The sequence below is a fragment of the Rissa tridactyla genome, chromosome 10 (assembly GCF_028500815.1).
Source record: "Rissa tridactyla isolate bRisTri1 chromosome 10, bRisTri1.patW.cur.20221130, whole genome shotgun sequence".
NCBI lineage: Eukaryota > Metazoa > Chordata > Aves > Charadriiformes > Laridae > Rissa > Rissa tridactyla.
Genome location: NC_071475.1, coordinates 2,796,804 through 2,812,088, shown reverse-complemented (window position 1 = coordinate 2,812,088; position 15,285 = coordinate 2,796,804). Strand labels below are relative to the sequence as shown.

The 15,285-nt window shown below is 60.3% G+C and overlaps 1 protein-coding gene across 3 annotated transcripts in view; it reads right to left on the bottom strand.

Annotated features, from left to right (window-relative positions):
- NCKIPSD (NCK interacting protein with SH3 domain) overlaps positions 1–6,711 on the bottom strand; it is a 54,991-nt gene extending 48,280 nt beyond the window's left edge. For 2 of the 3 annotated variants that reach the window (XM_054216150.1, XM_054216151.1), the window contains exon 1: positions 6,486–6,711. In XM_054216150.1, coding sequence (XP_054072125.1) covers positions 6,486–6,656 — 171 coding nt within the window. In that variant the 5' untranslated portion in view covers positions 6,657–6,711. The remainder of the gene's footprint in view (positions 1–6,485) is intronic. The other variant, XM_054216153.1, reaches the window with a different exon arrangement.
- Between the last annotated feature and the right edge of the window lie 8,574 nt (positions 6,712–15,285).

Below are 15,285 nucleotides of genomic sequence, written 5' to 3'. Positions count from 1 at the left end.
ATGTGTAAAATTGCAGGATAACAGCAGGTGATCACTAGTGCAAGACCAGCGCTAGAAGCAAGGGTGCAAATGGCCCTGGGAGACTAAGACACTGCAACCCCGCGGGGAAGCTGGAAACCAGACTGTGTCTATGGGCTCCAGGCAAGTGCCTCTCCAAAGGTGTAGAAGAAAATGGAACGTTTCTTCTTTCCAAGCCTGCCCCCTCACCTTGCCCTACCTCCAAAGCGAACAGAGCCACAGCCGCATCGCTCGGGAGCGGACGTGGGCTCTCAGACCTCTCCCTGCTGCTTGCTGGCTTCTGACCAAGACAGCCTTTGTGTTCTTCAACCCTGACACAGGCTGAATGCCCCCAGCCCAAAGCAAACCCACTGGGACCCCCCATGCATCGCCCACTGCCCCTCCACCCATCTCCAGCCGTTACGCAGCTGCAGGAATTAAAAAGCCCAGACCACCCATACTGCTCACATGCGGGTGTCTGGGTCACAAAGGCAAATTTTATCTGATACCAAAAAGCCTAATTACTTTTAATCAGAGTAAAAATGAGAAGAATGTGTCTGCACAGCCAAGCAAAAAGAGAGGCTAAAGATCATTAGCGTATTTCTACTTTAATCTTTCTGAACTGCGAAAGATTGCAGAACTTCTGAGTAAAATTTCAAGTCTTTAGCTACAGTAATTAGAAACGGCTATAATTCCCCTGACTGTGTAATTTAGTCTCAAGAACAAAACTTCATCTCAAAGCACTAGCAGCTCTGACACGATAGCATCCCCACTATTGCGACAGCCCCGAGAAAAATGCTTCATTCTTTCAGCTTCTTGCATGTGTCAAGAAACGCAGCCTCAGCTGCAAAGCGCTGCCAGCTGCTTATTCTCCAAAATAAAACCTTATTTTTAGCCCAAGTGCTTATTCAGGATCTGTGTGAGTATCGCAACTAAGCTCGCACACCCATCGTAAGCTCTGTCAAATCTGCAGCAGATGACAAACAAGGATGCAGGCTCCAGCGCAGGGGATGGTCTGTATGACAGTCAGCATGATTGTCACCTTCCGTTCAGGAGCGACGAGAGGAATCCTGCCAGGGGTCAGGAGCACTAAGTGTAAAGCTGGATTTTATGTAGACGGAGGGAGAAACTCTAACAGCAAAACACAACTGCCAAAGCTCCGTTTCCAGCGACGGGGGATTTGCTATCAGAACATCCGATCATTTGATTGACACCGTACAACCAGCTCGGTGCTCCGCAACCATCATCGTCTCCATGCTAGCGTGAAAGGTTTGACGGTACCTGAGCTACCACAGCTTCCCCAGGGGTCCTACACTGGCACCAGCCTCAGCACGTGCTGCTCCGTCACCGAACCAACGCATTTGCTACGCTGGCAGAAAAGCAACCAGGTTAGAAACAAAGAGTTTTCCAGCAAGCCAGTGAAGCGAATTAATTGAGAATGGGGCCGACAGGAGCGGAGGCGGCGCAGGGGAAGGATGGATGGTGGGGCTGGGTGTAGGATCAGGCTGGAGGAACAGCCGTGAGTGGTTGGACCCATGCCTGGAGCCCTGGCATGCCCTAGTCCACAAGGAAAGCGGCTCCTACGCTCCCTCGCTCCACGCAACACTCCTCCAAACCCGAACCTACGTCAATGCTACAACATGGACTGGGATGAAGAGGTTTCCCGCAAACAGAGAGCGCTCAAAATTCACTCCTTCGCAGAAGCCTCTCTTCTCTTTGCAGTTTGGGAGGTAAAAACACCATTCCTGCACCTGCCTGGCTACGACTACCTGTACCCTGGCACTGTGCATCCGCTCATGCTGCAGGAGAATTTTTAAGTTGTTGCTAGGCTGCACGAAGCAGTCTCTTATTTTTACCACATGCCTGTTTATTCTCGTAGAAAAAGATACGGCAAATAGGAATCCAAGGCACCCTCCAAATGCTCATTATACTCCCATCTGGGTCCATTTTCTCACCAGAGGGTCCAAAGCTTCTTGTTCATCAGCGTACACACCTTCCCACCCAGACAGCCCCCTTCTTGCTCCTCCAGAGGTACAACAGGAAAGTGTGGCAGACCAGAGAAGGCCTCAGCTGAACAGAGAATCTAAGCCCACATATCAAACGATTTTTCAGTTATTCCAAATAAGTTTCAAGTAATTTTGAAAAGACTATTGATAGTAACTTCAGAGCTGTTTCCTAACAGCTTAATGAAGCTGAGCAGCTGATCTGCCTCCTTAGTGCAGCAGCCAGCACACTAAGCCATTCCTACTTCACCAAGAAACATCCCCCTGCAACTTAGCACTTACTTTTGCACCCCTGACATTTACCCATACAGCATTCTACAGCTGCCATTCCCCTCCTCGGCATGTAATATTAACACTTCCATCGATGGGGAACACAGCCTGGGTCAGGACAGACAAGAGGCAAGGCAAGACCAGCCATGGTGCCTGGTGAAGATGAGAGCTGAAGCAGATCACTGCTCCCGTACGTGGGTCCCATGGCCAGCAGAAGACCACTGGGGCCAGCCCTTGCCCCGCTGGGAGCAGAGCGGAGAAGCCTTCCTGGCAGGCAAGTGCCACCCGTAGTTTGGCATCCTCAAGGACGGCAGCTCACCTCGCACTCCTTGTGCTACTGTAGAGCAGTCTGAAGCCTTCAGCCAAATCTGGAATAACTCCAGACTCCTGTCATAAAATTATGTGTTCTGTCATAACGACAGCAACATACGGGCTATTTAACCCACAGGAAGACCCGTGTGATTTGCTAGACTCGGCATTTGTCCCTTCCTGACACCGAGTGAACCTCCTGCTCCTGAGGAAGCTTTCTAAATTGAATCCTTTACAGCTTCACATAAAGCTTTGAAAGGCCTGCCTTCTGCAGCGACTGCCTGACTCCAGAGGACACCCTAAGCTCCAATTTAACCTCCACATTTTCCTGCCGCTCACACATCGCTTCAGCATCAGCACACAGCTGGGGACAAAAGACCGACCTCGTGCTGATGGGCACCTTTCTCTTCAACCAGAAGCCACGGCATTCGCGCCGACAGCTTCACTGCAGCAGTATTTGCCTGGCATTAGATATTAGCGTTTGTCTCTCCCTCCGTCAATAGCTGGAGGTAATTACCCTACGTGCTGTGACCGGCCGGCGTAGCACTGGGTACACGTTTTCACTTGTCTCGGCAGCACCTGTTAGACCCTGAGTTTGTTACGGCTTTGCTCACCACTGGCGTCGCCACTCGAGACCTCTGCCACGGGCGTGCGGAGCTGGGGCAAGGCTGGCGTTTGGGCAAGCAGAACTCGGGGCAAGCTTGCCCTTCAGAACCTGCCCCCGCCCAGCAGCACACGACCCGATCCTTCCCTCTCACTGCTCGATGGCTTCGGTATCTGTCCCCAGAATGGCACTCTGCTTGAAATGACTCTTAATAACCCACAGCAGAGCTAAAAGGGAACTACAGAAGGGTAAAATCAGCAGAAATACCAGCTGAAGTTGGGCATTTCTAATTGACCCAAATTAACTGTGCATCATCTGCACCTTCTGGTGCCCTGGCTTGGTCCTAACTTTTTTCTTAGGGGCATTATATGTTTCCAAGAAGGGTTTGTTGGGGTCTGTCCCCTCCCTCCTTGCCCCAACTAACCCTCTTTTAATAGCAACACCAAGCCACAAGAATTTCAGTACAAAATTCTGCCGCGTTTGCGACGAGAAGACATCGGCCAAGTACAAGCTTTAAATAATAAATGGGAATTACATTTTCCTCTAGAGAAGCCGAGGCATGAATTTCCTATATCTACGAAAGCCGAGCAAAAAAAACAACCTGAAAAATCGAGAGGAGCTCAGAAGAAAGCTAATACTCCTAATAGTGGATGGCAGCAGCAACAGCAGCCCGAGCCTCCTCCATGAGCATCCTCTCAGCGGCCCGCGGCGAGGGGCTTTTGGAGGATTTGCTGCTGTTGGCTGTTGCGCAACCTACTGCTCACCTGGAACCTGACTGCACTGCTAAAGAAGCCCAAGGCTTACTTTTACAATGGTGACTCCTGTTGGCCACTCTCTCTCCCTGCTAAGCACCCTAACACTAATCATTAGCTGTGGTTTTTCTCTGTTGTGATTGGGGCAGCATTAATTGCCTCTCAAATCGCTGTCACTAATTAGTCTCGGTGCCCTTATTAAATGGAAACTGGGTGACAAATTGTTTGCGCTCTCATCCCGGACATTCAGGAAATAGTCTCAAGCAAGCTTTCAGCAAGCAGATGTCTCCTCCCGTGAATAAAAGGGCGTTCTGACTTCAGGTCAGCTCTTTGGAGCTGGCAGGGTGCAACGGCAGAGAGTCACGGACACAGAGCACTACTGCGACTGCAGAGCAGCGAATTAGATCCTGCCGCCTCATGCGCCATCAGGCAAGTTCTGGTGCTGGAAACTTAATGGCCAGAAAATGATGAGCATAGGCAGGAAAGGCTGCTCTGTTTCCTGCTACCAGGTCTAAGGGCGTTTGGGCAAGTTACAGCTGAACTAGAGGAGAGCGCTCACAAAGTCACCAGCAACACTGCTTTAATGTCAGTGAATTACTACAGGCTGTCAGGAGGCAGCCGTGGCAGGCTGCACGCTATATCAAGGCTATAGCAAAACATAACCTGATAAATGAGTGTAAGGTCAGCAAAGAAATGCTCTTCCTGTAAGATTTTGAAACTGGTATGACCAAGGTGGAGAGATGCAGGAAGGCTGCTCCAGAAAGCAGCCTGGGAGAAAGCTCTTGCACCTACGGCGGCAAGAAGACGTCACGTCACACAAGCAAATGAAGCAGGGGACTGCAGAGAGGAAACTCATGAGCAGCAGCCCAGAGCTATGCCACCGCGGGGTTTTAAAATCTAGTCGTTTAATAAGGTCTCTGCTCTGTAACTAAATAGCTCCTGTAAATAGCTTAAGGGCTTATTGATAGACAAGATGTCCTCTCCTGTCAGGCCGTCCTGCCAAAGAGCCCCGGCCTCGCAGGGAGGCTGGCTCCTGAACCGAGCAGGCGGCAGAGAGACCTGGCGTTGCCCGAACACACACGTGCTCCCCAGGTAATGCTCGTCTCACTGGAGCGTTCCGCAAAGCACACACCCACACTTACTTACAGGCTGGGTTACTGATAACCAGAAATTCAATGGCATCTGAAGGAGCGTCAGCAGCACACTGAAATAAAGGGGTTTGTCACCATTTGCTGCCAGACACTAAAAGGCCCATTTGTAACATTCACATGCATTTGTGTGCGGTTATCGATCCACCGATACAAGGAGCGTTCGGCATGCAGTTCCCACAGCTATCCCCCGAGGCCCAGAAGTAGAAAGGCCCCATGAATCAGCCTTATATGAAAGGCCTATTTTAATTTCAGAAGCCACGTTGTCCCTCAGAAGCCTCCACTAAACAGCCCCCTGCCCTGTATAAGCCGTACGCAATCTCTCGGCCCCGACACCCGCGGGGGCGGCGGGCTCCCACCCGCAGCAGTGACAGCCGAAGGTCCCCTCCCTCCTCTGAGCCCCGTCAGGGCTGCAGCAGCCCACTCGGACTTTCTGTAATTACCAGTATCACCCACTTGGCTGCCATTACTGTCATCGCAAGCACAAGGAGCTGCCATGGCTTCTCCCGGCCCCCAGGACAGTACGGTCTGCCATCAGCATCACGGTGTGTTGATGTGGACGGAGGAGGACGATCACCCCCGCAGCACCTCCTCACGGTGCTGGGGTGCTGCGAGAGCAGAAACCCCCATGGCTGAGCAGCTACCACGGGGATGGCCACACAAGGGGACGGCCACCTAAGCGCTGCTTACTTACACCAAGCGGGGCTGCCAGCTGGCATATTCCAGGGTTATGGAGGCATCACGTATGCTCCGGGGAGGAGGATGCCCCTCACCATTTCCCCAGGGCATCACTCCGGCATTTTTCCTGTCTTCCTCTCAGGCTTCTGCGGCAGCGAAGCCAGCCCTTCAGCCCCTCGGCTCCTAACCTGCGAGTCGGCGCCCAGGGGACCCTTGCCCAGCCCATCTCCCCCAGGTGAAGCTGCCGAGCTTCGTCCCTGACCCGCAGAGACGGTGTTCCCTGGACCTCGATCTCCAAACACGACGCCCACAGAAGGTGTCTCCTCCCTCCAGATTCTCACCCCCGGCAGGAACACCATGTCCCAAAAAGGCTGCCGTGTGCCGAAGCCCGCCGCAGCGGGCAGCCACATCCACCAGGCCCACACCCCCCACCTCCCCCGGCCAAGGCCAGCAGCCCCATGAACCCCCACAGACGGGACCGTGAGCAGCGCACGGGGTTGCTCCAGACCACCCAGCGCTCCTCCACCCGCCGCCCCAGCACAAACCCACCCTGGGGCCGGTCGTCAGCAAGAAGGCCCCCGCCGCCCCCCCCGGCACCGCGGCCTGTGAGGGGCCAGAGGGAAGAGCCGCCCAGCCCCGGGACCGCCAGCAGTGCTCCCCCGCCAGCCCGCACCCCGCCGGACCCCGCACCCCCGCCGGGTCCCGGCCCCGCGGCCCGACCCACCTGCAGCCGCTGGAGGTAGGAGGCCGGCGCGTAGCCCGTCTCGCCGGAGCCGGCGCGGGTGACGAGCCACCAGTGCTGGTTGCTGCGCTCCAGCAGCAGGAACGTCTCCCCCGCGGCGAAGGGCAGCGAGTTGGGCTCGGCGGAGCGGAAGCTGTACAGGGCCCGGTACATGGCGGCGGCGGCACCGGCGGCGGCGGCGGCACCGGCACCTCCGCCCGCCGCCCCCCGCCTCGCCCCGCCCCGCCCCCCCCGGCGTCACAGCCGGGCCCCGCCCCCGCGTCGCGCCGCGCCGCCCCACACCGCCCCCTAGCGGCGCGGCGGCGCACCGGCCTCCCGCCGCACCGGCTGGCGCGCGGCAGGGGGCAGGCGCGGCTCGCGCAGCGCGGCGGGGGGCGGAGGCGGGGGGGGGGGGGGGGGGGGTGCGGCAGAGCCCCGGGGCGGACCCCGGGGACAGGGACCCGGCGAGCGCCGGCCCGTCGGTGTCACAGAACCACAGAGTCATCGGGTGCGTTGGGTGGGAAGGGGGCTCTACAGGCCATCCAGTCCCACCCCCCGCAGTGAGCAGGGACATCTTCAACTGGATCAGGTTGCTCAGAGCCTCATCCAGCCTGGCCTGGAATGTCTCCAGGGATGGGGCATCTACCGCCCCTCTGGGCAACCTGGGCCAGCGTCTCACCACCCTCAGCGTACAGAACTTCTCCCTGATGTCTGTTCTAAACCCGCCCTGCTCTAGTTTAAACCATTGCCCCTCGTCCTGTCACTACGTGCCCTGGCAAACAGCCCCTCTCCATCTCTCCTGGAGCCCCTTCAGGGACTGGAAGAGGCTCTAAGGTCTCCCCGGAGCCTTCCCTTCTCCAGGCTGAACACCCCCAGCCCTCTCAGCCTGTCTTCATAGGAGAGGTGCTCCAGCCCTCGGATCATCTTCATGGCCCTCCACTGGCCCCGCTCCAAAAGGTCCGTGTCCTTCTTGTGCTGAGGGTTCCAGAGCTGGATGCAGAACTCCAGGTGGGGTCTCACCAGAGCGGAGCAGAATCACCTCTCTGGATCTGGTGGCCACGGTTCTTCTGATGCAGCCCAGGATGCCATCGGCCTTCTGGGCTGCAAGCGCACGTTGTTGGCTCCTGTGCAGCTTTCCATCCACCGGTGTCCTTCCGCCACGGCGGCTTCAGGGGTCCATCACCCGTCGCCCAGTGCCCGTCGCCCTGCTATGTCCAGGCTGAAGGCGAGCGCATCACAGCGCACCCCGCACTCCCCCCTGCCCAGCCGGGTGCCCCCCGAGAAGCCCCCTCCTCTGGGAGCCCCACATTTCGTTGCCATTAAATCCCCAAAGTCCCCATCCCTCGGTGAGCCCCCGCCCCAGGCCCTCTGCTCTCCGTCCCTGCCCCCTGCAGAGAATGGCCATGCCCCGCTCCCCCCAGCATGGCAACGGGGCAGAGCCAGAGCAGACGCCTGGCCCCACACTGGTCCCCACGGAGGGCACAGTGACCTGGCATGTGGCCGTGGGGACACAGGCACGCTGCCCGTCACGCCAGGAGCTCTCAGAGGGGACACAGCCACCTCCTGCCCTGTCCATCTTTATGCCTTGATGCCCCATCCCAGGAGAACAACCCTTTGGGCCACCACCCCAAGCAGCCCAAGACCCCTGTTTCCCCCCCAGACATCCAAGGCCCCTTGGATGGTGGCCCTCGGAGGCCCCACGGTCCCTCATACCCAGGGGTCTGAGCCCCTCCTGCTGTCATAGAATCATAGCATCGTTTGGGTTGGAAGAGCCCTTTAAGGTCATCAAGTGCAACCATCAACCTAGCAACGCCAAAACCACCACTAAACCACGTCCCTCAGCACCACATCTACACGGATTTTAAATACCTCCAGGGATGGTGACTCCACCACTTCCCGGGGCAGCCTGTTCCAGGTTCCCTGACAACCCTTTCGGTGAAGAAATGTTTCCTAATATCCAGTCTAAACCTCCCCTGGTGCAACTTGAGGCCGTTTCCTCTTGTCCTACCACCGGCTACTTGGGAGAAGAGAGGTGGGCAGCAGCCCTGCAGCACATCTCCCCCCTCCCTCTTCCCCAGCCAGGGCCTTCTCTGAGCAGCCCTGGGGGCAAGAGGAATTTTCCACCTGGCAAAGCCAGCACCAAGTGCCCAGCACGGGGCTGACAGCAGCGAGGCGGGGGGTGCCCGGGTTATGGCATCCCAGCGGGGCTGGTACGCGGGCTCCTGCAGCCAAGCCCACCGCAGAGATGTCCCTCTCTGGTCCTGCCCTCCCCTGCATCCCGGATGCAAGCACGAAGGGATGCAGAGGTGGAACTGGTGCGCAGACCCCTCCATCCCAGCTGCGCGGGAGCTCAACTCATCCAGAAATGACCAATGATGAAATCCAGCCGGTGGTTGTACAATAAAAGCCAGGCTTGCAGCTGCCACGACCCCCTGCCTGCTCCCAGTGTGTCCCCCCAGTTTTCCCAGTGAAGTAGTTCTGGCTGATCCTGGTTACTGCGGTGAGGATGGAGGATGGACGGGGAGAGAGCGGTTGCTGAGGCACCCCCGCTGCCAGCGGCGTATCGGGGATCGGCTGAAGCTGGGCACGTTGGGGCTTGAAAGGCGACAGGGTGCTTTGAGTGGGAACTGTGAGAAACAGGGATCGACCCTCCGGGAGCCTTTTGGGATCTGGGCTTTGTGCCTGGTCACGGTCCTTTCCAGATGCCTGGCGGGGGCACGGCGTGGTGGTGGGCAAGGGGTGGGCCGCTGGGGAGCAGCACTGCAGGAGGGCAAACCTTCCCCCTTGGGGGGGCTATCACTTTTGGTATTACTGCATCATGAGAGCTCCCATGGGGCTGGGATGTGCCGCTTGCCCATCCCCTGCCCATCCCGGTCCGTGCCGCGGTGTTTGCCCTGTCTCGGGCTCTGCTCGCAGCCACATCCCCGCTCCAGCTGAGCCCCAGCTCCTGTTTGCGCTGGGATCACAGCGCTTTATTTCCACGAAGTGGGCGGCATGGGCTGTGCTGGGAGGCAAAGGCGGCTGAGGGGGATGAAGGCAGCCGAGGGGGATGAAGGCAGCCACCTCCCACACGCGTGGCGGTGGCATCCCGGCTTCTCCTTCTGCTCGGCACAGCAGAGCAGCGGCCAGGAACGGGCCCAGATCTCCTCTGCAAGGGCTCCTGCAAACCCTCCTGCTCCTGGGCACGATACAGGGGGGACAAAGAGCCTCTGAGGGCGCTGGGAGCCCAGGATGGATTCCTGCTGCTGAGGAATCGGCTCCGAATCGCAAGCGCCGGGTGATTTACCTTGGACAGGGAGGGGCAACGAGAAAGGATCCCTCTGCGTCATTTGTGGGCGGCTTTTAAAGCTGAACTTGAGACCTCAGATAATAAGGCTTGCACCCCTTGCCCTTGGAGCCGTGGGGACTGGGATCACCGTAGGCACTCGAAGGGCTCGGGGCGCGCGGAGCAGCCTCTGCCGAAGCACCGGCGGCGGCGGGGAAGGGTTGCACAACAGCACTCATATGATTGAAACACAAACTTTGCCAGCTCCACGTACACTTATATAATTCTGCAGCGCCTGGTCGTCAACACGTTGCAAAACAGCAGCAGGATCAATCATTCTACTTTTAGGTATACAAATATTATTGTCCTCCCGCCAGCCCTCTCTGGGCAAAAAGTCACACGGGGTGGGAGGTGCTGCGGGGACCCCGGGCCCGTGGCTCCGGGGACGATGCCACCAGTGCATCCTGCGGGGTGTCTGTGAGGCAGGACGGGCAGGCACTGTATGTCTCTTGGGCGTTTCTCAATGTCCCGACAGCACTGCCTCCTGGAAAATCCTCATTAAAAGGCTGTAGATGGAACCCCCCCCGCATCCAGATGCCCTGAGATGTCCTGCCAGCATCGACCTTGGCCACCCTGCCGAGCGGAGCAGGGCCACCCGGGGAGGGTATGGTGTCCTGCGTTACAGGCAGGAGGGGCAGCCCTTGCCTCCTGGAAGGCGTTTTGCAGGTGGGAGAGCTGCCAGGGCTGCTGTGCACCAGCTGTACCTCCGCAGCCGAGCAGGAGGGCAAGCTGGCTGAGGCACGGGGCCGGGCTGCTGGCCGGCGGCAGGGCCAGCACGGACATGGCAGCTGGGCACCGCATGGGCTCGGGTGGCTGCGCCATGGCGGCTGGCACGCAGGACGCAGGCATGTCCCTGCTCCGAGAGAGCCGTGGAGCCGGGCTCGCACATGGGAGGCAGGGACGGGTTTGGGCAGCTCTGTACCCTGTGCCATGGGGACACCCCTGGGTGAGCCGGGGCGGGCGGTGGCCGGGAGAGCAGCCCCTGGCTCAGCCTGCCCGGTGCACGCACCGGCGTCGCCCACGGGGGATCTCACCCCTACGGCTGCGTAGGGCTGCGCACGCTCCTTCTCCTTTTGGGAGAAGCCACGCAGCCAGTGGCGGGGAAGGGTGGCTGCCTCTGCCTCTTGCCGGGGACACGGTGTTCCATGCTCCGTGCTGAGCCCAGAAACGCCAGCGAGGGGCTGCTCTGCCGGCGGCCGCTTCCCCACAGAGCCCAAAGCGCGAAGGAGCCTGAAGCCCTTGGGGAGGTGGGACCCGCTCCGTCTGCCCGTGGGTCCGGGGTGTCCGCAGGGCTCCTTGCGCAACCCGTCCTGCACAAAGCCTATGGCGGGGCTGGCGGGGGCCCAGGCCCCTCCTGTGGCCGGGAGGAAGGAGCGTCCGGCCGCTGCCAACAGCTGCGCTTCCTGGAAACGAAGAAGACAGAAGGTCGGGAGAGTTGAGGGCCGGCGGCGGGGGGGACGGGGGGGATGCTGCGGGGAGGACTTGAGGCGCTGCGGGTTGCCAGGCCAGCAGCACGCAGCCCAGCCCACCCTGCAGCTCCGCTCCGGGAAAACAAGCTCTTTGGCTTCGCCTAGAAGCACCCTCTTCTTCGTTAAGCTCTCTGCTCGCATCCTGACCTGACGAGCCCCTTGCCAGCCTGCGTGGCCCTTTCCCATCTCTGCCTGCCGGGGCAGCTCTGCAGGCTGGAACGCCGGGAACGGCTATTTCAGGGGAATACCGCTTTTCCTGCCGTCAGCTCAGCAGCCAGGCTCCTCGCCTCGCCTCGCCTGCGGTGTAAAACCCGATTGCAGGCAGCAGGCGCGGTGGGAAGAGGTGGGGGGGACGTGGGGCGAGGAGCTCGGTGGGCGAGCGCAGGGAGCACGGCAACGTGCGGCACCGTGCCCCGGGCTGCCCGCGCCGCCCTTCCCACCGCAGGGCTGCCAGCGCTCCCGGCTTCATGTCTCTGCCCAAGCCAATGCCGCGTTGCCCAACGTCACCCTTCTCACGTCCTTTCCCCGTTGCACATTGTGTCGGCCGGGGAAGGGCTGCGAAGCGAGGGGGGGTTTTTGGGTTTTTTTTGGGATGCAGCGGCAGATCTCGTCCCCGAGGGCTGGAGGAGCTCCCTTGCTTCCCTTCCGAAGCGAGAGTGACCCTGCGGGGCCGGCGCAGCCTGTCACGGCTCAGCCGGTGGGGACATTGCTATGGTGCAAACCCAAGAAAGAAAAGAGGACCAAGCCCACGGCCCCACACGGAGCTGGCAGCCTGGCATGGCGGACACCAGCCTGCGTCGCCTGAGGCTGGCTGCCATTGTCACCCATTGCTGCCCACGCTGTCCACGGAGGAGGCACCGTGACCGTGTCCTTGCTTGCACCCCTCGCCTGAGGGGAGCCCTGGGCAGGTGGGTGGGTGCAGCAGGCCCCGGTGGGCAGGTGAGGGGTGCTGGGACGGGGATCCCCGCCGGAGGAGTGGGGTGCTCGGCATCGTGGGGCTGGCCCCAGGCACCCCACTGGGGGTTGCGAAGGCCGGGTGAGAGGTGGGTGCGGGAGGCCCCTCAGCCAAGCCGCATTTCCACACAATTCAGGGAAGGCGGCTTCGCCCCCGGCAGCTCCCACTGGGGGACACAAGCCATTGCCAGTCCCCTCCGCCCTGCCCTGGGTGGCTCCAGGCTGGGGCACCGCTGCAGCTGGCCAAGTGGCAGCACGGGACCCTGGGTGCCCTGTGCCAAGGGGGGACAGCTGCCTGCCGCCCAGCCCCACTATGGCATCACCGCAGAAATGGCTTAAAATCAGTTTTATCAGTGTGCAGTTACACAAACTTGACCCCACCACCATTAGAAATGGCGAAGGCGTGGCTGCTCGGCCACACACCGCACCCGCTGTCCCCCGGGGCAGTGGGCGTCACGGAGCCAGGAGGGCACTGAGTCCCTCTGCCTCATGCACTAGGAGCCACCGTGTCCCCCAGCAAGGCTTGGGGCAGTGGGAGATGCAGCCCCAGGGCCATGGGGGGAGCAGGGCGCGCCGCTCTCCCGTGGGCAGGGGTGACAGCGACACCGGGCTGCTGCTGCCCGGCCACAAGGAAATATTTCGCTCTTGCTCCATAAAAGCCGTTTGTGTGCCCCTCCCTGCTGGCAGGGACCCAGCTCGGGGGAGGACGTCCAGCAGCTGCTCAAGAGGCAGCGGCACAGGACGGGGACAGCGTGGGGACAGAGGTGTCCTCTCCTCCAGCGGGGACAGGGGCTGTCCCTTGCCTCTTCTTGCTTCTGCCCTGCCCAGCCCCGATGCCAGTGGGGCCACCTACCAAAAGGCCCTGGCAGGTCCACGGCCCCCCACTCATCGCCCACCTCGGTCCCCAGTCGCCATCCAAGCGGAGCTCAATGCACCGGAGAAGCCGGCGCCAGCTGCAGGAATGTGTTTCATCTCTGGCCAGCCGACCAGTGGCGGTTCCCGGCAGCCACCCCAGTTTGGGGCTAGAAGTGACCTATTTACACAAGGCGAGCTCCCCGCGAGCCCGGGGCCAGCGTGGCGACGCGCAGGGCAGGCCGTGGGGGAGCAGGGCTGGAGCAGACGCCGCCGCTCACCCAGCCCCTGCAAAGCCCCCGCTGCAGGGTCAGGCCGGGCCCGGTGCAGCCACCAGGGGCCATGGCCTTGCTGGCAGGAAAAGGTGGGTCCTCTCCGAGCATCAGGAAGCGGCCAGGGAGGAGACCAGACACGGGGGAGCCGCGAGGAACGGGGACGTGCGCTCAGCATCGTCCTCCACGGGGCACAGGCTGCAGCGACCGCAGAGCGGCGTGTCCCAGCTCCCCGTCCGTGTTGCCCCATGGAGGTGGCTCTGCCAGGGCTCAGTGCCATCCCAGCTGTCCCCAGTGCTCCTGGCCGGCACAGCCAGTGCCCAAGGAGCACCGGAGCTGCGGGGAGCCATGCTCGGAGCAGGCGCAGGGAGGGCAGGAATCATCCCCAGAGGGGGAAGCGCTTTCTGGGGAGGCAGAAGCACCGGTTCCCGTGGCACGCACACCCCAGAGACTGCTGGAGGCTTTTGCTCACAGGGGCGTGGAGATCCGGGCTGCTCCCTCACTGCCCCGCTGCCAGCCCTGGCCAGGGGGGACATCTCCAGAGCATCTGCCTCCGAGGTCAGCTTGGCATCGATGGAGGAAAAACAGGAACAGAAAATCCCTCAAAGCCTCTCCCCCAGCCGGGCTGCTGCTCTCCCGTTATTCCATCGCTCCGTCCTTCCCCATACCCTGACGGGCCCCTCGGCAACCACACGTGCCCTCCCCAGCCCCATAACCTGCTCGCCCCACTCCTGGCCTCCGAGAAGCCCAGGCGCGGGGGTGAGGGGGGGCCTGGCTCTTTGGAGGGGGGCTGCGGGAGGCCCGCTCCCACCCCAGCGTGTCCCAGGCAGGGGTTACGCAATTGCCTTTCCACAAACACAAGGAACTGCTTTGGAGGGATTTGTTGGGAACAGCGTGGAAGGAAAACAGACCTGCTCTTGAACTTTGCAAGAGAATGTGTCATTCAGAGGGACTTGCCATGCGGGTCGCCCCCTCTTTAACCCTCGAGCACACGGTCTGGGCCAGGACGCCCGGCGGTTTAGATCAACGCGTGGGTGAGGGAGGTTTTTTCCTCATGACAGTTGTTTGCTTTTAAAGCAACTAATAGAAAAATGTCATCCCTGTCCCTGCTCCTCCCCCGCCCCACCGCCGCAGGCCCAGGAAGCTCCCAACCACCTTGTCGTTGCTTCGCAGCGCTGGCACGGCCTCTGCTAATCCTCAGACAATATTGGCAAAGGGATTTCAGCAGCGCAGGAGCCGGGTTTGTCCCCCCGCCTTCCTACAGCGGCACCAATTCCACCCGGGGTTTGATTATTACTATTACACACGCACCCCCCCGAGCGCTCTGGGTCTGCCTGCTGCCACCACAGGGGTCCGAGAGCAGGTCTAGCCCCGAGTTTCACTGCCGGTGGCACTGCCGAGATGGCAGCTCCCTGCCCGTCCCCGGGCCCTGCCTGCAGACAGCGGAACAAAGAGGGCTTGTTCTGGAGGCAGCTTGCATCACAGCAAATGCGATTGTTCTCATCGGATTTTATGAATTCCCTCCAGAGTTCCTACGTAACACAAGTACATTAGAGGACTTTATCCCTGCTAATTTCAGACTACAAAGTCAAACCGTCCATCAGATGAATCTGCACAGCCAGGCTTACTCACAGGCAGCACCAGCCACGGGCGCAGCGCCTGCCAAGAGGCTCGTCATGAGCTCATTAGCAGAGGGCACCGCATCCTAAGCGGGAGAACCGAAAAGGAAGCATCACGTTGCAGCCGCGGCGCCTCTCCAGCCCCTTTCCCTGTGCCAGGCACGCTGACTCACACCTTCGGCACATCTCCGGGACAGCACCTGGTCGCCACCCAAAGCATTTTGCGATTGGAAGTGCTGAGAATAAATAGCCCCATCCTCCCCCCCGCCGCCCCCAAAGGCTTTGTAGAGCCAGTGCCAGGAGCAGCTCAGG